Source organism: Labrus mixtus, chromosome 3, assembly GCF_963584025.1.
Source record: "Labrus mixtus chromosome 3, fLabMix1.1, whole genome shotgun sequence".
NCBI classification, from domain to species: domain Eukaryota; kingdom Metazoa; phylum Chordata; class Actinopteri; order Labriformes; family Labridae; genus Labrus; species Labrus mixtus.
In genome coordinates, this window is record NC_083614.1 from 24,247,923 (window position 1) to 24,273,070 (window position 25,148).

General features: G+C 39.6%; 2 protein-coding genes across 3 annotated transcripts in view; both read right to left on the reverse strand.

Moving 5' to 3' along the window:
- Nucleotides 1–25,148, reverse strand: part of rabgap1l (RAB GTPase activating protein 1-like) — a 110,167-nt gene that overhangs the window by 61,391 nt on the left and 23,628 nt on the right. For both annotated transcript variants that reach the window (XM_061034110.1, XM_061034109.1), the window contains exon 13: nucleotides 23,333–23,483. In XM_061034110.1, the coding sequence (XP_060890093.1) occupies nucleotides 23,333–23,483 (151 nt within the window). The remainder of the gene's footprint in view (nucleotides 1–23,332; nucleotides 23,484–25,148) is intronic.
- Nucleotides 1,989–11,334, reverse strand: gpr52 (G protein-coupled receptor 52). Its single transcript, XM_061034107.1, has one exon. It carries the CDS (start codon nucleotides 7,872–7,874, stop codon nucleotides 6,756–6,758), a length of 1,119 nt encoding a protein of 372 aa, XP_060890090.1. The 5' UTR covers nucleotides 7,875–11,334; the 3' UTR covers nucleotides 1,989–6,755.

The window sequence follows — 25,148 nt, forward strand, 5'->3', positions numbered from 1 at the left end:
TTTTCTCTGCCCATCTCTTACGTCAAACAGCACAACAGCACCATCATCATATATTCTCCCTATATCAATGTTAATTTTTTTAGTTGTGATTGAAATTCTTATTTTCAGTGATGTATCATGGGGGGGGGGGAATGTCATTTAGGCAAGAGGGGCAAAAACATAATCGTATGTAAAGATGTATTAGTTACTATCCTATTGAAGCTAACCTCCAGTTTTAGTTATTCATAAGAAAAATTGGCACTAGAGTGATTGTAACCTAAGTCTTGTTAATAAATAAATAGATATTTAGACTGCACACAGTAAAAGTGCATCACTGGCTACGCCTAGATCAACACCTGTCAGCTATCGAGGAACAGACGCAGGCAATGTTTGAAAACCCTGAATGAGGCCATGCAAGATGTATGAGGGTGTGTTGGTGTGTATGTGTCTAAGTGTGTCCCTCCTTAAGTCATCAAAGGCTTTTTGTGGGTGCAGTGAGGATCCACTATTAGCACAAAGAGGCAGGAACTGGCTTCCATTACAATTATTACTTTCCCACCTCCAAAAAGGGTCAGCTGGTCCTTAATCAGCATGGAAAGAGGAAAGTGGAAAGTGGCAGAATAGAAAGTGAAAGAGGAAGTGAGGCGAGTGCTGCCATTTGTGGTAATAAAAGGGAATTCCTGAAATAGTGTCGGCCATGAATATTTAGCAGGCCTGGACCACCAAGCGGCTCTAGTTGGGGAGGAACAGATACAGATTTTTTTTTCTTATATACACTATATATACAAACATAGTTATCAAAACAAAGACAAATCTGTTAAAGCATCCAAAAGCTGCCTGCTCTTGGTTGCTGGCATGAGAATAAAATGCACTCTTCACAAACATAACAAAAAGGACGCAATTCCGAGTACCACCAAAGCATTCAGTTTATGATGTTATCAGCATTTTTTGAAAGCACTGTGCTGTCAAAGCTCCTACAAGTTAATGGTGCTTTTAATAACATTTTCAGAATTATTTTCTTATGCTTACATTGAAACAAAGAACTTTGATATACAAAGGTGCAATAATCTATTGTTTTTTTTAATTTGTATTACAATAATACCACACTCTAAAACTTTTAATACATGAATAGATTAATTCTACTGCAATATATCTCATGAGTACTTTAGAAATGATTGGTTAACTGCAATGTTTTTCGTCCTCACCCCCACTTGTTTTACATCACTCTCATCTTCAAACCTTCATTCCTATCTTACCATCCACTATTTACTTCTTCTAACCTCATTCCTCCTACTTTCCTTTACCAACTTGATTTTGTCATTCAAGCAGTCTCCATATCCACTTTACCTACCGGTACTGTATATGGACATGAGGTTTCTCTTCAACTAGTTTCTATTCTTGATGTGCTGTTCTAACTTTTAACCTCCTTCCAATACCTTTTTCATCTTTGTTTTTTTAATTATTTCAAACTCAGTAAAAGCATCTGGGTTATGTTTTTCTTCTAAGACCACCTGCAGCAGTCTAAGTGGGTGAGTGAATTTCAAGCCAATTTAAGACGAGGAACAAGGGATCAGGCTCTATAATGAGGATGCTCTTCTCACAGAGGGAGGACATGAACGGGTGCACTGACTAAAGCAAAGGCTAACAGAATGGTTACCATGCAAATGTCACCTGTCGGTATAGAGGATAATGGGTCGACCAGAGCACAAAATCTCTGCTTGGTTTCCAATTTATTTAGTCTTACTCTCTGCAGAACAGGATGGAAGACAAAGCGAAAACCATCTTATCTAGACCAGTAATTACAATATTCATTCACAGATATATCAATTCAGTTATTCTACATTCATGACAAGGGGTGGGCCAAAATATCAATATGGCAATATATCGTCATTCTGACTTTGACAAAATTTGTCAAAGTGCTTAAACAGACTTTCTCTGCAATTTAAATCATTGCGTCACTACTTCCTGACTCATGGTGGCGTTATGAAATGAATGAGGGCAATAAAAGAAGAAGTCAGCAGGATCATTTTGAAGAACAGTAAAAAGAAGCTAGGAGATGATGGATGATAAGAGGTGGAACTGACACCAACATTTTTAGGGGGATTTTGCACTCTTCTGTTAGTCAGACATCATGATGTTTCATGATACATGGATGTAATCATAAAAAGTTTTTGTCATTGTACAATTCAATGTACAACTGAATTAGAGAATGTACAAAGATTTTATCTATATATCCTAGACCTAGGCCACATACTGTGTAGTGTATCATATTGTGGTACCATAACCACCCCATGCATGACTTTACAAAGGTAATGATTGTCCAACAAACCATCTTGCTCAAGATTCATCCATTTAGAACATAACAATGATTGCAGAGGCAGGCATTACCTCATTGTACTGATTCCTTCAAGTCTGGGGATGCAGTCTGGCAGTCAAGAATCACAAGCCTACATCCCCACCCTCTTTATTATTCCTTAAAATAAGTGTCAGTCGTAGGAGTTCTGGAGAGTTCTATTGGTTATGGATGAAAGCTGGCTAACTGATGGTTATGTCTACACAATCACAGTTATTCCACAAAAGCAACTACACAGTGTTTAATGTCTACTCTTTTTCTCCTTTATTGGGTTGGCAGCAACAACAAAACCATAGCCTTTGACAATATTTTAAAATAAAAAAATATATGCTGTTTAGTTTTACACACTCTGCCTCCTACTCAAAAACATCAGAAGCCTAGAATATCTAACGCAAATAGGTTTTTCCAAACCTTTGTCTGAATTTGTCAGATGTCTGACGGTCAAATAGAAACAGATACGCACACTTTTAATACAGTATACCCATATACAGTATATTCTGTCAGGTTTAAACATAACTTAATAAATAAATACATATTATCCTGTAATCTATTTTTTTTTTCTTTACAAAAAGTCAAGATAAATGCACTTGAAAGTAGAACAACTTGTTTCATCAGGTTTGTTTTTCTACCACTTCAGTTTGGTCTGTGTAATACAGTCACAGAAAAACAATCAATTTTTTAAATATTCATTTTGTTTGCAATCTGAGTTTCAAAACCTTAAGACTAGACAAGCATTTTACATAACCGGCAACAAAGCAACCCAACCAAAAATGATTATTTGTTCAATGTTTGACCACATAATGAAATCTCCACTTGAATGGAACATACCAACTTTATCTATATTGAAACAACTGAGCTATTCACCTTCAGACTGTAACAGAATTTTGCTTTATCGTATATGTTGTTGTTGTTGTTGTTGTTGTGTTTTCCATATTTTGAAGTTAATAAAGCACTATTTCAGATTAATTTCTTCTACTACCCCACTGCACTATGCTCGATACAAGCACAAAAAACACAAGCTATCAAAAGAATAAAAAAATAATTTTTAAGCATATTATTTGACACGACCTTGCTGTGATTGCCTACAGTTTCTCAGTGTATATGCAAGGTCATATGGCTACAAAAAAGAAATTTAAAGGACTTAGAAATCTGCAGTCTCCTCTTATCTTACAGATATTGTGTAGACTAAGATAATATGAGATTAACCCATGTGAAGGCAGAATCAGAGTAACTGTAAAGAATGAATGACTTGGCCCATTCTTGGCTCATTTTTAAATACTGAAGAAGTGATCATATAGATGCAATGACAATGTACCTTCAGATGTGTACACAGTCTCAACGTATGATATCTTGTATGTTCATGTAGCTTGACAATATTTTTTAAAAATGCAGCATGTCCATGTTACTAGAATTACGGTACTTCTCGAAATTTATTTTTTTACGTTCCTATAAAAAACATCTTTAGGCACGTTCACAGAACAATCTGTAATACATAAAAGCTGCGTAAAGCAATTTATCAAATACTATCACTAGATAAGAAAAACCTTCTGATTATGTTAAAGGGTGATGAACACTGATGGTCCCACTTAGAATCAACAACCTTTTAGCAGCTTTACACCTGGGCATTTATTTCACTGATTTGGTTACCTTTGTGTCTGACCCAGAGAAACCAAAACAATGCCAGCACAGTATAAACCATGGGCCACCACTCTGAGGTCATTTCAAGAGGACTAAAGACTACCTGCCTAACGGGAGACTGCAGAACCAAAGACAAAAGAAGCTGGGGATGTTCATGTAAATAGCCTCAAAGAGAAGGATATATTTCTGTTGGTAATTTTTGTTTACCAATCCTTGGAATTAAAACGATATTGTACTTACATTCATGTTGATGGCATGAAAGGACCTGGGATATAATGTTCATTTACCTCAGTCTCTGCTGGAGGTGTAAGTATGCAATTTGCTTGCTCACATACACCTTATGCACAAGAAGCTAAAGGCTTATTATATAAAAGGTTTTCTGCCCCTTGTCGTCACAAATCGCTTCATGCAGCTTTAAAATGAGGAATGACCTACACAGAAAACTGTTTGGGAATGCAGATACAATATCAAGGGGCTGGGTTTGCTGTCACTTGGTTTCTAGCAAGCACAAATATACTCGACAAGTACACACTTAAACATGAGCAAACAGTGAAATCAGTATCAGTCATTGGCTACAGCACGAGGCTGTGTTCATGTGAAATGAATTTTCATCGGACACTAATCCAATGATCGAGGGAATGTACAAGGTAAACTGACTGGAATTAATACACTACGACTCTGCAACAAAGAGTGAGAATCATAACCATAGGCATCGGTAGGTTGCTTTAACTACACACATCATTGGCAGTTTGTATATTAAAAGCTCCAGTCTGGGAAACATTCGGAAGATTTTAACCAAGCTGGAATGTATGCATGAATCAGGAATTGTTTACTACCCATCTCAACTAAGAAACCTTAAACAAGGACTCCACCTCTGTGAACACTGCTGTATTCATTTACAAAACTATGTCCAGAAAACACAGGCCTGTGGTTTAAGGGCCGCAACTTATCTTGCTTTTCAGTAACACAACTGGCACAGCTAAAAGTATCAAGGATGGTTAAGGATTAGATAAGATACTAATAGCCTTGAACATTTACTAAGGCTAAGCATGTTATTTCAGATCAGTTAAAATCTAACCTCACAGTTAGCACCAGAAAGATCAGAATATGTCAATCCAAGCACTTGTCCACCTATACTTGAAAATAAATCCATTCTTATCTTTAACAATGACTTTGTCCATGAGGCAAAGCACAACAAAACCAAGCTACATCCTCATGTCTTCACTGCCAGTACCATGACATTTGTTTCATCTTTGTGACATGGCCAAGTTTGTGAGTGGGATAAAAGCAAGGGAAGGAGGTGCATGAAAAATATGTCTTCAAGTCAGCTCAATTGGAGACGGCTATAGATAAAATGTTTTAGCATACTTGGCATTGTACATTATAAAAAAATTAATAATGTGAAAATGGCATTTTGCTTTGCTATTTCTGTTTGTAATCTATCTAGGATAAATGTCCCTCAATATACACAGGAGGATGGGATGTAGTATTTATTTTCTGGTTGTAGATGGCAATCATGCATCAAACGGTAAGCAGAATACTAAAAAAACAGTCATACCAGGAATGCCATAGCAATGATGAGAATCCTGGTACCCATGGGCCAATTCAAAAGCATAAGGGGGATAACACCTCTGAGTCCTGGGTAGTAATCTGCCTAGAGCTTCAATTTATTGCCCTAAATATAGAGGCCTTGATGTAAACTAAACACACCCTTGGTCTGAATTCTGCAAAAAAAGTGCTTTAAGTTGGGGTTTACCGGTCATTGTTGACCAATCATAAATAGCTGATATTTCAATTGGTAAACAGTGTAAACAGCATTTCTTTTCAGTTGACTTCTGTTTTGGAGATGTTAAATTTTGATTAGTTCTACTGTCATTATTAAGATCTGTGTTGAAGTTGTGCCAGATTGGAGTTCAACCAATAGAGATTGCCCCGCACAGTTACATTATGTACCATGTTTTTTTTTACAAGGTCTATGTAAACAACTTTACTCCTTTTACTAACAACTGTCAGTTTGGCTTTAGGCCAATCTCTTTAAAAAGAAAAAAATAAACTTTTTTTTTTACATGTCTCTCAGCATGTGTTCACCTGTCCAACGTAAAGGAATATATTCAACACAACATAGTTTAGCAGAAATAAACTTTCCTCGTGAAAACAGTCAGGGCCATAAAGCCATCTGTTAGTTATCAGCAGCATAGTAACTGTCATAAGTGTATCTGTGTTCAAACAGTTTCATTTCCATGGTTTTCTTTGAATAAGGCCTTGAGCACAATTAAGTGAAGAGTATCTTGACACTGCTGTTGACAGTCATAGAAAACACAGAAACATCAAACAAAATGTGTTTCAATCTTAACAGGCATGAAATAGTGTGGTCAAACTTGTTGAGAGGATTTTTTTTTGTTTCTCACAATGTCTAAACTGGCTTATGGCATACAGTGAAATGTAAAGGCAAAGAATGTCATGTTGAGACTACTTTCTAAGTTATCCACGATTTAGTCACTTACCATAGAATATAAACCATTACAGAGTGCCCAGACCATTTAATCTCTCTTTGAAGACATTGCCCCCATCTCCTTGAAAAGCTTTTAATGCAGTAAACCATGGTTTATTGTGACCACGGCAATGTCACTGGTGTCAGCTGACAGGCTTATACAACAGACATTATTTTCTGTTTGGTTAAATCCTGCCAATTAAACTGAAAGTATACTAGCAGATAAGCTTGTCGAATGGTATGTTTCCTACACATTGATTTTAGGAGAATCCTGACCCTGTAAAAAGCTTCCCTTCAGATGGAGCATGAATTTGCCCTCTTCCTTGGTTTAGGTTCCCCAAAGTCTCTGTCATCAGCTGCACAGTGACTGAAAGAGCAAATTGTCTGTGAGAGCCTACGCATGCCTAGACGGAACACACTATTAGACAGGCTGTAGATAACACAGTTGCAGAAGCTGTTGCTGATGGCAAGCCAGGTGGTGATGAAGGAGAGGGCAGGGCTATCCATCACATGGGAGCTCTCTAACAGGAAGTAGATTATGTAGGGCAGCCAAAGCATATAGAAAACACTGGTGATGCGGAATAGCACCATCGCATATCGTCGATCTGGTCCATGTCCTCCGTGATGCCCACCACCACCCCCCTCACCAGCCTCCATCTCCTGACTTGGGAAGCGTGCCCGCCGTTCACTAATGTCTCTGTTATGCTGCTGGCAGATGCGAAAGATGTGGTAATAGGTAAAACAAACTACAAGCGCAGCAGGTGCATAGAGCAAACACACAACAAAGCCTGTAAAAAGGGCAGAGGTGGGCCAAGAGTGAGCACACCATTCAAAAATGTCCCCATGATAGCCTGGCTTTCCCCACCCGAAGAAGCAGGGCAAGAAAACAACGCTAGAGTAGACCCAGATTAGGGTGATGCAGCCTCGTAGCCGGCATGGCGTCACCAGCTGGTTGTATGATAGGGGTTTAGTTATGGCCAGGTAACGATCCACACTGATGCAAGCCAAGCAGGCCATTGAAACGCTCTTTAGAACAGAGATGATATAGCTGAAAACCTGGCATGTGATTGGCTCTTGGACTCCTGCTGGGTAGTGGAGCAGAGACAGGGTGGGAACCAGGCAGCTAAGACCCACCAGCAGGTCAGCATACGCCATGGTCTGGATGAAGTAGCTGGTTGTGTAGTGGTGTAGTAGCGGGGCACAGTGGAAAACAAAGATCACCGTCAGGTTCCCGGCAATGATGAGCACTGTCAGGAGTACGATGACAGCAGTCTCCAGGACACAGGCCTCCAGGCCTTCATTCAGCCCCCAGCCCAAGGGGCAGGAGTGATTGGAGGCCATCCCAGGAAAGAAGTCTACATGGCTGCTATTGGCAGTGAGCACTGGGTCTGTTGTCAGTTCAGACTGGTTCATTGTTCTAGGTACTATCCAGGTGGGTCAGGCTTGTGTTGTGTCACCCATAAGGCAGCTGGTCTGAAACTGGAGAACCACCTACCCCCTACCTGCTCTTCACAGGGTGTCTGACGCCTCCAACAGGTAATGGAGCTCAATACTATATCACGGTCGGTCTCTCTGACCTTACGCTCACATAGCTGGGTCTCAGTCAAATGAACACTGAGTGGAGAGAAATCAATACAGCCTCTGGGAGGGTAGGACAACCTGTTTAGCTCTCCTCTTCCAATCACTCATGGCTAGTGAAAGTAGTAGGTGAGTAACGCTCAGGGGTGGGAGAAAAAAGGGCTGTATTCCTTCAGTCGAGTAGTAGACCCCCTTGTGCTGCTGGCAGAATCTATACAGAAGGTGAGTTTCAATGCTGCTTTGCCTGCCGGTCTCTCGCCTCATCTTCTGTTTCTAATGAGGGTTGCCTCCAGGAGACTGAGGGCATTAACTGTCCTAACAAAGGCAGAGAACACATAATATCCAAGACATGACACAATATGAAGAGGTTACACCATGACGCAAAGCACTCGGGTCCTCACAGGGAACAAAAACATCCTTTGTGACATCTATAAATCTGATTTTTTTTAAATGCAGTGTCGTTTCAAATAAAAAAAAGGGGCAAAAATTGCTAGGAGTGACAAAAAAGTTTCTTATTGTGATTTCCAAAGTCTTTGGACCAAAATGACATGTCAGCTCATTAACCGGACAATTCAATGCAAAGCTTTATTGTGCCATGGGTGTTTCGGTGTTTACTATGTAACTGCAGGCTTCCTTTATTTTGGTGGTCCTCTGGTCAGTGTCCGGAGCCCCTGAATGCCCAGCTATTGTCTGAATCAAAACACAGACACAGGCTAGAATAACATTGGGATCTCCGCAGGAGATAATGTCACAGCTCTTTCAGCACACATGGCGCTGGGGGCAAATGTGTTTCAAAGGCATCCCTCGGCAGTACTGAGGTAAAAACAAGAGCGTCAAAATGTCTGGATGAGTGCTGCCGTAAAAAACTATTCAAAATGTCTAAATCCAAATGTGCAAACTTGCCTCTCAGTGTTCCGGACTGCAAGTTGCGAAAGACAAACAAATGTAAAGGTCTGGCAGTTGATGAACGTGTTGAATGTCGTACAGGCAGGTGGAAGGACTCTCCTTGAGCAATGAGAGGCCAGCTGAATAACTCAGTGCTCCACTCACTTTGACTCCTCAGCAATCCTGTGGGAGACGCTTGTAGAGATGGGTGTCGGGATCAATCCACAATACACTTATTCATCCAATAAACTTCTTACTTGTTTCATTCTGAAGCATTTGCAAGTGAGGCAAAACAGCATCTCTTCAAGTGCCTAATGTAACCATAGATTTTCTAACTTGATTCAGTCCATTGAATATGCACTTTGTTTTGTTACTGGGGTATGGGGTCCTTCAACTCTTCTCACAATATTCCTGCCCCATGAACAAAACACTGGCAGCACGACAAAAAGGGGAATCCACTCCGGCAGCACAAAGAGCAGACCAAGTCCAAGTCGGAGTCCCAGTTTTGATCACTGTCCTCTGCAAACATCCCCCGTTAAATTCCTTTAAACCGGTCTACCCACATTTTCAATAAATTAATCCTTAGATGCTCAGATTAAAAAAGAGCTGCAGGCAAGGTATCTATCAAAAGCAGCAAATAAAAAGCAAGACAAAAAAAGATGACTGTGCTGATGGAAATGACTTAAAACTGCAGCGAGGGAAGCAAGGGGACGAAGAGTCCCTCAGCCCTGGTGCAGTGAGGAGAGATGCTGTGACTGGCTTACACTTCTTTCCCTCCCTCTCCACACGATCACTCTAGCTTGCACACTCAATCTCTCTCTCTTTCCACACACACATACAAACACACACACACACACACACACACACACACACACACACACACACACACACACACACACACACACACACACACACACACACACACACACACACACACACACACACACACACACACACACACACACACACACACAAACCCTCCCATTTTCTCGCTCCCTATCCCTCAGCCTCTCGCTCATTGTCCCGCCTCCTCCCATCCCAGCTGCACCTGAGGCTCCCTGCCACATTATTCTGTCCCTCACACTGGCTTTTTCCGTGAGGTAAATTTGGATACATTTCCTATTTACATATTACTTATCTCTCACAGTCTGTTTTCTATTAACTAAAGCCCTGTGCTTTCTCTCCTCCTATTTTTCCTCTCTGCAAGTCCCACTTCTTCCTCTCAACTCTTTTCTCTTTATATTTATTTATTTTATTCACTCATACAACAAAAAACAAACAAACAAAAAATCTACATGTCGCTTGATTCGCTGTCTCTACTTCCAGGGGAAAAGGAAAGCAACTGCCTGTTAGTGTACTTGATCATCAGTCGGAGCTTGCACACATATATTACACAAGTATATATAAATTGGTAATGTATCAAATTTATAATATGCAAATAAGGGCATTTTGGCTGGCTAGTCCTAGAATGACGAGTCGTCTTTTTTTTTGCGTGAGGCTCTAGGTTGATCTTGAACTTTTATTTGATTCTTAATATAAGACAGCTAAGCACAGATATGCCTTCCCCTTAGTTACAGTTGCCCAGCATCTCGACCAGTTGGAGTGTCCTCTGGCAGGCAGACGATAAAGAGGATCAAGTAACAGCAAATTGGCTGAGCAGCAGAGTGAATGGAAAAAATACTGTTGTGCATTGTAGCTCGGAAGAAGAATCTTGCAAATAAGCAAAACTTTGTTGTCGTTATTTTCATTTTTAAAATATAAGACCCGAATGGAGGCAATGAGCTGTGGCAGGCTATAAAGCTGATGATAGCTGTCACAAGAGAAATGAATCCTGCGCCTGGCCGCTTCCTGGCAGACTGGGTGGCTTTGATTATTTGAAGAAAAATAAATTATGTAAAAGGTAAATACATGACAAAAGTGAACTAATAACCCAGAACTGGCTTTACACCATTTGGACTCAAACATCAACAAACAAAAAAAAGCATTTGGTCGCGGGCGATACTATGTCTAAAAGGATGCACATCGCATGAGACATTTAAAGCTGCAATTTAAAATACAGACACTTAATTATATAATTCATAGCTGTTGGGCAAATCCTTAGGAAAAGACAAATATCAATCCACTAGAGCAAAATCAAAAGGTGTCATCTGAAGATCAGGAAGTAAACATGCCTTTCAAAGAGAGATCTATTCAAAGACAATGCCTCTACATAGAGCTAGTGGTACGTTCAATTCTTAAAAAATTAAACCTGATGGGAAATGTCAAACTCACACTTGACTTGTTGGCTTTAGGTTTGAAAGGAGAGTTACTGAAGTTTAACTTGTCTGACCTGCTGAAAACGATTTTGGCCGATTCCGGTTGTCTTTCTCCCAAAATACTTTGACTGACAGCCCAAAAAAAGTTCCTTTACTTGAATAATAAAAACGCTAATTATTAATTATTTATCGAAGAAAATCAGCCCACTTTACATGAACATCTCTAATTCTGACTCAGACAAATCTCCACTAGAACATTTGACTCCCAAACTCTTCATTATCTATATTCTTGTTCCTTAAAGGGATACTTCACCCATTTGCATTAAGCTTTGTATCATTAGAAACCTGGTAGTATTTTTGAATGGTCGTGCATCCCGCCCTCATTTTCCTCTGAGATGGGAAATCTTTGTATTTTTAAGTCTGAAAAGGAGCTTCCAGTGACGCAAAATGACAACTTTTGCGTCACTGGAAGCTGTTGCGGTTATCGGGGTGAAACTACAACGCTAGTTCCTCATATTTTCGACCACTGAAGCTACAGACTAATCACAGATCAGTGGGTGGGAACTCACTCCCAGAATCGAAACTTAACGTCCGCCATATTGCTCGGAAGCTATGCTAACAGGCTCTATGGAGAAAGCTGATAATGGCGAAAAAATATAAATATAGCGGCTATATTGCTGGCCGCTGCCAGCTCAGCAGCCGAGACATAAGGCCTGCCTGTCTGCAGCGGTGAGGACAAGGTGCCCGGGTCGGCTCGAGCTGGGGCGGACTGGTAGAGTCGGTGCTCTCACTGTTTGCCTATGGACACAGACATAGAGTCTGTTTTCTGCCAGGAATTTCCAAGATCAATTCTGGAAGAAATCTCAGAATCAGTTGAGGAAATGGCCTCATGTGTTGAAGTAAATATGTCTGTAAATGTTTTTATTACTATATTTCTACTGCTATAGTGTATGTTTTGGTGAAACTGTAACGATCGAATTTCCCTCTGGGATTAATAAAGTATTTCTGATTCTGATATAGAGGACATTAGTGGGAGTGGCCTGCGCAGCTGTGCATTCTGGGAATTGGTGTCTTTCATCCACATGAGCCAAAAAGACGCTTTCTGCCTTTTCTCGGCCAAGAAGGCACCAACTTCAAAATGTATTTCACATTTCTACTACATATATGACCCAATGTCAATACAGATTCATGTTTCAACGGGTGAAGTATCCCTTTAATTTATGATGGAAGTGTTTTTATATGAATAAGTTAAATGATATTAAAATATTACATTAATTACATTTTCTGTCATAATTTTACATTTTGGAAATTAAAAAAAAAAGCCATTATGACCACTATTTGTCCTTAATTATTTAAAAAAAGAGAAACAGAGAAGTTTGCTGCATCATTCTCTTTAGCATGTATTCTCCCTGACTCCTGAAGGAATTATGAATTACCCAACAAATAACTACAATCAGTTTCAATCAGTTTCAATGTCGTTAGGGTTGTTGCTTGCAGGCTCTTAGCGTCCTTCATTTGGAGAAATCAGAAAGATATCTGTAAAATTAGAAATAAAACCCCCCTATATAGCTGGAATGGAATGATTTATTTTTCACAAGCTGTGTTTGACTGTGAGATCGGCAATCGAATGAGGCTCTTTTTAAACAATCTACAACTATTTGGGGTCACCCCTAAGGAAAATTAATTAAATCATATTTTAACATATTGTGCTCCCCCTGCCCACGAGAGATAAAGAGAGAGAGAAAGAGAGAGAGTGCACATAAATACGGACAGCGCAGGTGCGCAGATCCGCCATGAGTACTTTTAGGCAAAAGGAGTTAGTTCCAGGTCTTTGTTTTACCTCAGTGTGTCAAAGCTTTTCCACGTCTGCTGATGTGCACTTCACTTTGACACCATGTTAACTTTTGTGTGTGTGGCTATACTGTAGCATTAGTGTCACTGTGCGTAAGGCATGAAACAGTTTGTGTGAGAGAGTCAGAGAGCGGCACACAATCTACTATATTCTAAGGACTGGCCATCCGCCGTCAAGGATGAACAGGCGGATAATCGACCGATTTCGGTCATCAGCCAATACATCGTTGCACCTTTAATTACAAGTTTGGTATTAAAACAAAAAATGGTATGTCCATATCTGATCATCTGTCTGGTCAAAGCAACTTTAGTAAAGTTGAATATTCCTTTCAAATTCAATATTGATATATTCAATATGAATTAAATATTTCATATACAGTACGCCTGCCATTGAAAAACAGAGCTCTTTAATTGTCCCAGACACAAATCAATGTCTGCTTAATTTTCATTTAAAAAATAAACTGTGTGTTGTGGGGAAACACAGACAGGACTTAAAAAGACAGGGCGCTGGTGGCGCAGTGGTTAGTGCACGCGTCCCATATATGGAGGCTATAGTCCTCAACGTGGGCAGCCCAGGTTCGAGTCCAACCTGTGGCTCTTTTCCCGCATGTCAATCCCCACTCACTCTCTCTCACTCTCTCTCCCCCCCAGAAAAACTAAAAACACACAGAGTGAAGACTAAAAAAGTGAAGTGTAGACGATTGTGCTGTCATAGTACAGTAGAAAGAGCCAGCAAAGGAGATCTCTCAGCAGCCCCGCTCTTTCCCTCTGGAGGTGGACACTGATGAAAAACACGACCAGAAGGCCACCGTTAATAATTCATTCAGCTCCAAAACAAAGCCAGCGGGGCCACTTGAAAAAAAGGTGGAGGCTGATTCACCTTTCACTGCCTCACAGGATCCCACCCTCCTATACCCCTGAGCTCCAACCAAACCAGGGAGTGTACATCTACATTAGGTGTGAAGCAGATAGGCTTTCATCAGCAACGTAGAGTACAGTAGGAAGGTAGGTAGGTGATGCAACATGTTGAATGTTCAAGGACATTTCAACAGGACAAGATGAGCAAGTAATTAACTGGATAATGTTTACAAATGATCAAAGAATCTTACTAGAGCCAGCATCACATAGGACTCAACCAATGAAATAAACAAATAGAGGAAACCATTGACCAACTTCAGAATCAAATATAGTTAAAAAAAAAATACAGCCCCATGTTTGTTTGTAAAACAAGCTTTCAGATGCTTTTTAAACAAGTCAACAATGCTGAACTTAAGTCCGCTAAGTATAATGTAGAATTTGACATACAAAGCTTACAGTGGTTAGCAATTGCCTTGAATGTCGAACAGTTGATAGGTAATATTGTTGACCCACTTCAGTTGACATGAAAAGGACTTTTCCACATAAGACCATCGTTTCATACTGTTGTTTCTGAGGTTCATTGTTAAAAAAAATTCAGATAAAGTGTCTGCAGGGTAAAATGCAGTTTCTTTTGTAGCTCTGGTAACTGACAACCATCTCGTCCCACAGCCAGGGGGGTCGGGATATGGTGTAATATGTGGTTAGTGGGGCAGATATATTTTCTATCTTTGACAGAAATGTTTTAACAATGTTGGAAAAGTCTGCAGGCTGTACATTATTATGAAAGTTTAGACACAGTGCAATTATAAAAACTGATGCTAAATGAATGACGCTGGAAAATTGCAACAAAGTGGCAACAATGTTTATGATGCTAGTGTTTAATACAAATTTATGTGGTTGTACAGGAAAAATGGCAGTGAAAAAACCATAGACTGTAAATATTAATGGACGAAGCCTGCAGCAGCCGCCATGATGGAAATCCTGTCTCAGCCTAACTTTCAGTCAACCTAACGACAGGCCGAGAGCTGGAGCTGAGCTTAAGCCTCTTGACTACGTGTTACAATGTGCCAACCTTTCAATCATGTTAGCTATGGATAACACATATCGTTTTCAAAATCAAAACAGAGCTGTTTTTTTATTTTTATTTTTTTATTTTTTAAATATCAGCATGTGCCAGTGATGACAATAACTAATCAGACGTATTTTGTTTTTTGTACCAGGCTGTAAACATCTTAATTTATGCTGTAAAAACTGTGCAGCATGTGTTACTTGCCTGTTAAAAAAGTTGCATTGGAAATTCAGATATCATAGATTGCCACTATGTTCCAAAAAATGAAGTACTAGTTTCTGTGTTGATACTTTGACAATTAAATAACTCAATCTTTTGCAAGCAAATCTGCTTAAGTAATCCTTCTGGTCCTCTTGGCTTTTGAGGATCCTGAAGTTTAAAGCTACAAAAAGTAGCCGGCTAGCACGGAAAACACAAGTACACAAAATTCTGAAAGCTCTACTTAAATGCCATCAATGTATTTTGAATTCTGCTCAATGAAGTCCCTTAAACCAGATGTGAATTTCTAACATAAACAAAAATATAAAATCAAGTTATTATTATTGGTTTTGAGGTCACCTTCTTTAACTGTTTAATAGACGATGCAGAAACAAACACGATGGGAAGGGAGAAATGTCAAATGCAAAGATAGGCGCTAGCTCACAGCATCTAGAAACCAAAGTATGTCCTCTTTCACATGACAGCAATTTATTGTTGAACAGCATCAACAGGAATAATATCACTACCACAATCCCCTCCAGGACAATGTCAGTATGTATACAGCGTACACTGGGATCCCTAAAGGTGCATGGTAAAAAGGAGCTAAAGGTCAAAGACCGGCCGCCTCCTGAGATCACCATCGATCATCTTCATTTAGCCTCACTCCATATGAAGGTGAAGACCTGTCTGACTGCTCAGGTTCAGACATTTATATTCATCATTCTGTAGCTTCTATTGTCCTTGCACTATGTAGGTCAGGTTATAATGTGCGTCTCCTCTGTCATCTGTAAAGGCTGGATGTAAGAATGAGTCCGTGTACTTCTATTTGAAATCGACAAAGGCATACATTTGTAGGATAAATAACATTGTAAAAATGCAGGTCATGGCAGCATTTTACAGTGCATTTGTAACACTGCGTGATCATGCAATGCCCTGACTAAGTGGTCTGCTTTCCACTATTATGTGACCCTAGTGTATGTTTAGGGCTGTGCGGTGAAGAGGTGTCGTTTCTTCTCTTTCAGAGGAAGAAGCAGAGCAGGGATGTAGCTGTAACGTAACAGTCAATATGAGGGCCGAGACATTGAGATGTTGTGACTGAGAAGACGCTGTTAATCCAAGCTGTCATATCAGTGTCAGCGTGGCTACAAGGCTATGCTAATACACAAAAATTTATACTGTATTGGAGCAAAAATAAATAAATCAAGAACAAAAATTAACTAAATGATTTCATCACAATCTTGGCATTGTAGAAAAAACCCATCCACACAACAAATTCATGTAAAATTAAAAGATTTTAAAGGTCTGATTTTGTATTCCTTTACAGATATTGGTTTTCCTGAAGCTGTGGGAGAAGGGCAGTGATTCCTTAGGTGGACTGATGTTTTTTTTTTTTTTGCTGTGGATATGTGAATGGGAGCTGAAGGGCAGCATTATGGAGACACACACAGAGCTGAGATGGGAGGGGCACTGTGAATAGACCTATATTGTAAGGGTTGGCTGTGTTGTGGCCGTGCAGTGCAGCTGGTCCCTACAGATACTATGAAGCAGGATGGGAGAGCAGGGAGTTTTCTATGTGTGTGTGTGTGTGTGTGTGTGTGTGTGTGTGTGTGTGTGTGTGTGTGTGTGTGTGTGTGTGATGTGCGGTTGTGTGTCTTTGTGTTCGGATAAATGACTGACAGGACATTAGAACCTCAAGGGGATTTTTTCACCCATGAATGATAGGAGAGCTCAAACTGGTGGCAGAGTGCCCCACTAAGCTGCAGAAATTATGTATGTGCATAATGTGTGCCTGCATACATGCATGCAGTATTTTCAGCTATGGGGGGAAACCTTGTATCTCTAAAAATGTTCAATATTTGAAGACCGATTGTAAAGACAATTGTTTTTCACATTGATCATGATGTTTTTCAGCAGCACCAGCTCGTTTGAAAGGGTTTTTGAGGTCCTCGAGGTCTGCAACATCAGCATCACCAAAGTCAAAGTTATTAATATACATGTTTTTTGGCCTGTTTTATGTTACAATGCCATGTCCTCTCAGAGGGACACAGGTAGTAGGGATGCTAAGGGTGCTAAAGCCCCCCCCCCTTTAAATCAGGCCCAATTAAAAACATCAGCTTTTAAAAACATATAATCTTGTGTTAACACCAGTTTCTGTGATATGTAGATGTAGTTCATAGGTGTGATTGCTCCTTTTATATCCTTTAACTGTAGTAATGGGTCACTACCTTATTATACTTCTTGCAGAAGAAACAACTCAAAGCAGGTCGAGCTTTTCATTGTTGCGCACACACAGAGGTGTTTCAGAGAGGTTGTCAACATAATCAAAGAAAATCAAAATTAAAGACCTCCGAATCTCCGATCATCCTGTCCGACACAGCCTTTTTATTTGATGCCTCCATGAATATTCAAATTAATTTTGGAAACTTGCTATGACTAGTCCACTAATTGCCTTAACTGAGGAGCACTACTGGCTTACAAAAACAGAAGTACAGAGGCGCCATCGTAACCGCTCTTGTGTGTACATTAAATATAATGGTTGTACAGAAAGTCGTACATTTAGAAAACACAGTTAATATTGACTCTAAATGTTACAAACACAAGCATGCTTAACATTTTTTTAAAAGTCCCTGTCAGTACCAGCATGATGTACTGTATATCTCACTTTAAACCTAGAACAGCTCTCCAAACAGTGGAGGGGTTGCTCTTTTATTTGTAATTTGAAATGCATGTATACACAGAAGGCTAAAATAAAGCAGTGAGTGAAACTTGTTCATTTGTATTCACAATTGGCTGGCTTCACACCCATGTTCCAATTATTCAAATATCATTCACTTAATGAACTGAGGCAGGAGTTAAGATACAAAGGAGTCACAGAATCGTCATGGAGACAACTTGAAGCTCAGAGAAGTCCATAGGCCCTAGTAGTTACCATGGCAGCCTATCTTAAATACACGGTACTCCATGTATCTGTATGCTGGTTATCAGGCGTGGGTGTACTTTTATTCTAGACTGACTGCATAGCTGATGCTGCCTTTGATTATTCTGGGACGATGAATGTCATTGCTGAGCTTGTAGTGGAACGTCATATGGTTCAATATTAAGCACCTTGCCCTGGTTTGATTTACTCTTGTATTAATACTACATGCTTTGTAATGCTGGTTCCAGGCATGGGGGGGAATTCCATAAAAGAACAGTAAGGAAACAGTCAAATCTTTACAGCCACAGCAAGATAGGTAAAAGGTAGGGCTGAGCATATTGTATCACAATATGAGCATTCACAATAAACCAATAGTTTGAATTTATCACAATCAAGGGTTGATTTAAAAACGGAATCATAGTTGATAACAACAGGAAGGCCTTTTGATTTAATCTAAAAAGCAACCAAAAGCCTTTACTTCAATGTAATTGTATTGTATTTTTTATATGGTGCTCAAAAGGAACAAGAATCAGAGTGCATATATGCAACACCCAGTGATTTATCTCAGGGAGAAATGGATCCAATATTTTACAAAAGGCTTGAAACGAAAAGTTAAAAGAAAATAATTGGTTTCTTTGGAAGATGTAAAGCTCCATATTAGTATAAAGCTCTTAACTGTGTGTGTGTGTGTGTGTGTGTGTGTGTGTGTGTGTGTGTGTGTGTGTGTATGTAGAACAGTAGCTGTACCTGCAGAGAAATGCTGACTGCCTTTAAAACACAGTGAGACTGGCCTTTGGAAAGGTAGGCCCAGAAATAGCTGTAGAAGCTTTCTGTATAAGCTGTGGGTTCAAGTGCGGCAGCCACTTTGAGTTTTTTGGACTCGAGGGAATCGAAAAGGTTGTTCAAATGTCACAAGCAACCCCCCCAACCAAGACCCCAAACACACAGCTGCGCCAGCCCAGAGAATAGTTATTGGTGAATGTTTCTGATGCCTTAAGGCCATAGTGTGTGTGACAAAGTGTGTAACAGTGACTCTGTGTGTCATGACTGTAAATGCAAGCAGCATAACACTGAACATGTAACTGGTAATCTATGATATCAGACTAGCCAGCCATGGGCCACAGGCAGCTTAATGTTAGGTGAGGTATTCAAACCAGAAGGTTCTAACTTCAGGTTCATTCATATTCATATTTGATCAAAAAACTCTTAATTATTCATTTCCATGCAAACTGATACTAAAACATTCAGACTCCACAATAAGAAAATTATGAATCAGCTCTTTACATCCCTGCATGAAGCCAACAATACCTCCACAACAGTCTTAATTCAATAATGAACAATTTTTACAGAAGGAGCTTTAATCTTGAATTATCTTTAATGTCTGAATCCACTGCGAGTGGGAAGGTGTCCTAAAGTGAGTTACATCACATTCTAGAAACAGTCTTGTTGAGCTTGTTTCATAGGTAAGATTTACAGACAGTTTTACATTTGACTGCTAAAAGAAAGCAGGATGAGATCTTTCGCCAGAATACACAATTTATACTAGGGCTGTGCTCAAAAAATCGATACGGCAATATATCGTCATGTGCTCCTTGCATATACATGTATCGATGCAGATGTCACAGAATCGATACGGCTGCAAAGCTGTGATGACAGTTTGAAAGACAACTGCCCTATGGTGCAGTTCACAATTAGCTATAGCTGTGGGCTTAAAATATTTTAATGTATTTGTAGGATCTCTGAGGACCTGAATTGAAGTCTTTTAAGTTGTAGGATCCTTATGCCTCTGCTGTTATTCTCAACAATAAAAAAAACAGCAGTCGTAGTTAATTCTGTGAAGGACCTGGTCATTATCCAAAATCAATGTATATGAGGATATGTATCATATCGTGGCCTCTGTATTGTGATACTTATCATATCGTGGGGTTGTGGGATACCAAGCCCTACCTTACGCATGTACAAGACGAGATATGCAATGGACAGAGGACCACTGCTTCATCCATAGGGGTTGCCCAGATCACCCCAAACCCACAGTTACAAACAGGACATTTAAAATAATTCCCTGATTTTTTGGACCAGTTACTTTGGGTACAGCTTGGAGAGAAAAAAAATGCCTGTTTTACTGCCATATAAATGAAAAACAAATACATTGTTTTTTTTTAACATTAACACAAGGTAATTATGTTTTGGTGATACAGGTTTATGATTAGAAAGCACAAAAATGCTTTAACATTCATCAGCTGTGGGTCACTAACGTAACATCTGTCCTGAACCCCTGGTGATACACAGCGCTGATTTATGACGCTGATACCCACTCCATAAGGGCGACAGTCCAATTACTTAAAATTCAATCAGCATTAACGTCGTCACTGAGCCTAGACAACAGACATTAATAAGCTCCACGTCGCCCCCGCTGTTGCTGTCATTTGCCTCTCTTCCCTCTTTTCCTCCCTCCTCCATCTTTCCTCAGTTCCATTCACTCAGCGCAGCTATTAATAGCCCAGCCACCCGCCTATCAATACCATCACTACTCCAGCAAGACAGAGGATGTGGGCATGGTCCGGCCTGTGGGATGAGAATAAATGAGCTGAAGCACGGAGGCCTGGCCTTATGTAATGAGAAAGAGACAGAGAATGAGAAAGAGAAAGAAGGATAGAATAACTTGGCTCAAACAAAAGAAGAAAAGCTGGCTTAAAACAATAAAGAAAGGAGTTGTGAGAGGGAAAAGAAAAATATAATGGAAAGGCAAGGCAAAGAAATGGGACACAAAAAAGAAAAACAGTGACGATTTAACAGACAAAGATGTTAAAAAAACAGATTGAGAGAGACAAAGAGTGAAATTTACACAGTAGGCCAAAGACAACTGAAGTTATTTGACTCAGGAAAGAAAGAAATCTGCCAATTGTCTTGAAGTTTATACACATTCCTCTTCTCAGATTCGCCCCTCAGTGACTACAACCTTATATTTATGGATGCACATTCCTCCCTCTCTTCATTTTTCTTCTTTCCATCCATCCAATTTCTCTTTCTTGGCATATTGATTGAGGTGGGTAGTTTACCTCGCTTCTGTGCGGCAATGAGAAAGGCTATTCTGTTATCAATAAAAGTGAGGCTCACTGTCTGCTTTGCGTCTTTAAATCACCACCTCCTCCTGCTGCTGTGTGCTCCTGTGGGGCTCTGTCACATGTCCTACAATTTTTTTAAATCTAGAAAAACAAAGATAGGTTACACACCTGGGCGGCACAACTGCGTAAACTCATTTGTAAAGGTTAGTTCTACTATGATGGATATCAATAGTAAACAAACACAGCTACACCAGCTTTGGTTGCCGCTTTACAGTAGATTTAAAAACAAATGTTTTACTTTACTATAATAATGCAACCTTTTGTGGTAATGACTTGTGTAATAATTTGACAAAATAAACTGCAGTGAAGCCCATAACTACACAGGTATAATAAATCTTAATTTAATTTAATTGTTTAAAAACTCATTATTATCCTTTGTCAATTCATCCTTAACTATTAGCTGGTTCTGCAGCAATACCGGACATAAGCGCAATATATAATGTCAAAAATTAGATTCTTCACAATCTTCTCCTGCCTCCTTTTAATGGGCGAACATCTCACTAATAGGTGTGCACTTTGTAACTCCAGCGAAATCAGACAAAACAATTTACAAAGGTATTCAGAAGAACAATACAGAAACAGTCAATGTGCTTGCTGATTGTCTGTCTGCTTTTGTACGCTATAAAGAGGCATCAGCATTGAATTGATTGTTCTTCGTATTCAGTTAAATTCTACTTGTACCTGTTTCAACCTTGAAAATAACCTTCCTCCTATGACTACTTGACTTTTAGCAGAACAGTAAAGAGGTAAGGAGGATTTCAGTCAGGATAATTTGAGTGTTTTTGCTTGTCATTTTGCTCACATTTGTACCGTTTCTTTGATCTAGTTCTAGTCTTGAACAACTTGTAAGTGTAAGTTGAACACTACAACATGAACCTTTCTCCCCTGTCTGGTTTGGTTCAAATTTATATGGCAGGGTTTTCCCATTTAGGTTCATTTTGACTGATGATGTTGAGCGGCAGTGTGGACTTATTATTATTATTGTGAAAGGAAAACATACTAAGGTTCAATAAAGGGTTAACATGACTTGCTTGAGGTTTCATTTTCCAGCAATGATCAATGTGGAAAAAGATAAAGAAAGGTGAAAGTTGACCTACCTTTAAGCTAATATGACGTGTCACTGCTACAGAGTTTAGTGCACCACTACATGACATCATTACTCCACTTTTAAGTCAACCGACCAAACAGGCACACTTACTATACAAACTGTACTTCTTACATAACGATTCCTCAACAGCACTGTAATAAAGCTCCACAATCATTCTGCCATTTGGTGTAATCACGGTGTAATTTTGAAGTACCAGTGTGCGACATTACACTGCATTACAGTGCTGCAGGAGCATGAGAGGCACGGCGTGTAATGAATGGCGGGAGCTCCACATACATGCATATTTAGACATTCACACACAGACACAGCGTTGTTCTGCTGCCTCGTGTCTGTTACATTCTGTTACATACTCTGTCACACTGACATTAGCTAAGTGTAATACAGGTGTATTCATGCCTTCAATGGGTTATGTAAAAGAGGCTTGAGAAAGCACCACAAGCATTTGTCACAAATGTCACAGTGAATTGAGAGTGTACTCAAAAACAGCTGTAATGATAAACAGCGATGTAATAGTAGTTTACAAAATACAGAAAAATACCACAATACACTGTTAGCATGATGTGACTTCTCAACACTCCACTTTGACACAGACTTGCATTATACCTGGTGAAACACCTGGATTGTTATCTATTGTGTGTCATTGGAGTCATTCACTCATGAATAACAGCTCATACATCCAAACAAGCACAACCTGTCGTATCAAAGTAACTTTTTCATTGTGAAGAGTTTTTTAAGCCAGTGCTAAGAAATCCAATCAAGTGTAAACCAATTCTAGCCCTTAGATCAGGATACGTTTACAAAAGAAGTTTGGGAACTCAAGTAATGTAAACACACACTCACCTATTTCTGTATGTGTCTCTGCAAACATGCTGAATATGTTTTGTATCTTCTGTTGTCTCTCCCTGGTCAAAGTGTGTGTGTGTGTGTGTGTGTGTGTGTGTGTGTGTGTGTGTGTGTGTGTGTGTGTGTGTGTGTGTGTGTGTGTGTGTGTGTGTGTGTGTGTGTGTGTGTGTGTGTGTGTATTTACCTTGGTGATGAGGATGCGGTATTGCTCAAGCAGGTCGTGGTTGTCGTGGCAACCGGCCAGCAGCTGCCAGACTTCAGCTCTGAGTGGCTCAGGAATTCCGCTGCGGACCAACGAGGGCAAACCCTTTGGACGAGCGGACAGATTTCCATGCCTGATACAAACACACCCAGGTAATGTAGCAATTAGAATCTCACTAAATCAATTTCATCCACTTTAATTATTAATTTGACACACAGCTGGACAGATTTGAAAATTAACTTTTTGTATGGCCTTTTCCAAGAAGTGACATTGTGTCCAGTGACAGTGAGAGAACCAGGCAAGTCAATAGAGTGCAGAGTTAAAAGCCTGTTACATAAAAGAACTTGTGTTGTGCTCCTTTTTATTTTATTGATATTCACAGTACAACCAGAAACATCTTTTATGGTACTTCTTCATTTCTATAACAGCAGCTCCAGGTTCACTGCCTCACTCACATGCAGGGATTTTTCATTTTGAATTCCAGTACTGAGTATAAAGAGTCAGTAAAGCAGCCAGTGATTGCATTATGGACTACAATATTAATCATAGCACTGCCTACCTCATTGAATTGTTTTAATGAGTATTGTATTGAGGACATTGTCACTATCACAATAACTACAGTAGCAAGGAAAACCCTGTAGAGGACAATGCTGCAAGAAATGTCTTTCATGAGGAAACATCTTGTTTTGAAAAAAATCTCATTATTGTGCATTTATTATTTATAAAATAATGTTCCTATAAATAACTTCACTTTCACATTCAAGTGCAGCGCACAGCATCTTTTTTTCCACTGCTGCAAACACTCTCTACTCATTGAAAACAATTGAAAAAAGATGCTTGCACTCCGAAAAAATCGCCAGGTGGACATGGGGCCATATGGAGACAGACAACCAACCACTCTCATAGTCACAACTACGGTAAATGTAGAGTCACCAATTAACCTAACGAGCATGTCTTTGTACTCTTGGAGGAAGCCGGAGCACCCGCACATGCACGGGGAGAACATGCAAACTCAAAAGAGGCTACTGTGCCAAACGGATTTTTTTCGAACCAGGAGCCTTCTCGCGGTGAGGATCAGTGCTAACCACTGCACCAATGTGCGGCCCTACTCAAGACAAAGCTTTTACTCTGGGATTTTATGTTGAATCTTTACCTCTATTATTACTTTGATTTGATTGTTTGTATTGTCTGTTGTGAAACATTTTGTTGCCTATATAAAAAAGTGCTATTCAAAATAATAAAACATATTTTTTATTAACTTATACATATATATATATATATAATTATTAAAAATTGCAGTCTTTTTGAAGGAGAATGAGGACAATTAATCCTTTACAGCACATCTTCAATATGTGTCATAATACAGTTCTTCAAAATCCCCTTCATCCATATCAGTTTGAAGTTGAAACATACTTTTTTCGCCATTGTCGGTTCTTATCAGCTGTCTCCATAGAGCCTGTTAGCATAGCTTCCAAGCAATATGGCGGACATTAAGTTTTGTTTCTGGGAGTGAGGTCCCACCCACCGATCTGTGATTGTTTCTGTAGCTTCAATTGTCGAAAATATGAGGAACTAGCCTTGTAGTTTCACCCCTGCTAACCACAACATGACCCAAAATGACGATTTTTGTGTCATCGGAAGATCCTTGTCAGACTTAAAAATACAAAGATTTCCCGTCTCAGGGTAAAATGAGGGCTGGATGCACGACCATTCAAAAATACTACCAAGTTTCTAATGATACAAAGCTTAATGCAAATGGGTGAAGTATCCCTTTTAATGCTCTTTATCAAAGTAGACT

Bases quoted from the DNA above. Each gene is read 5' to 3' on its own strand.
- gpr52 (XM_061034107.1), bottom strand. From the start codon at position 7,874: ATGAACCAGTCTGAACTGACAACAGACCCAGTGCTCACTGCCAATAGC.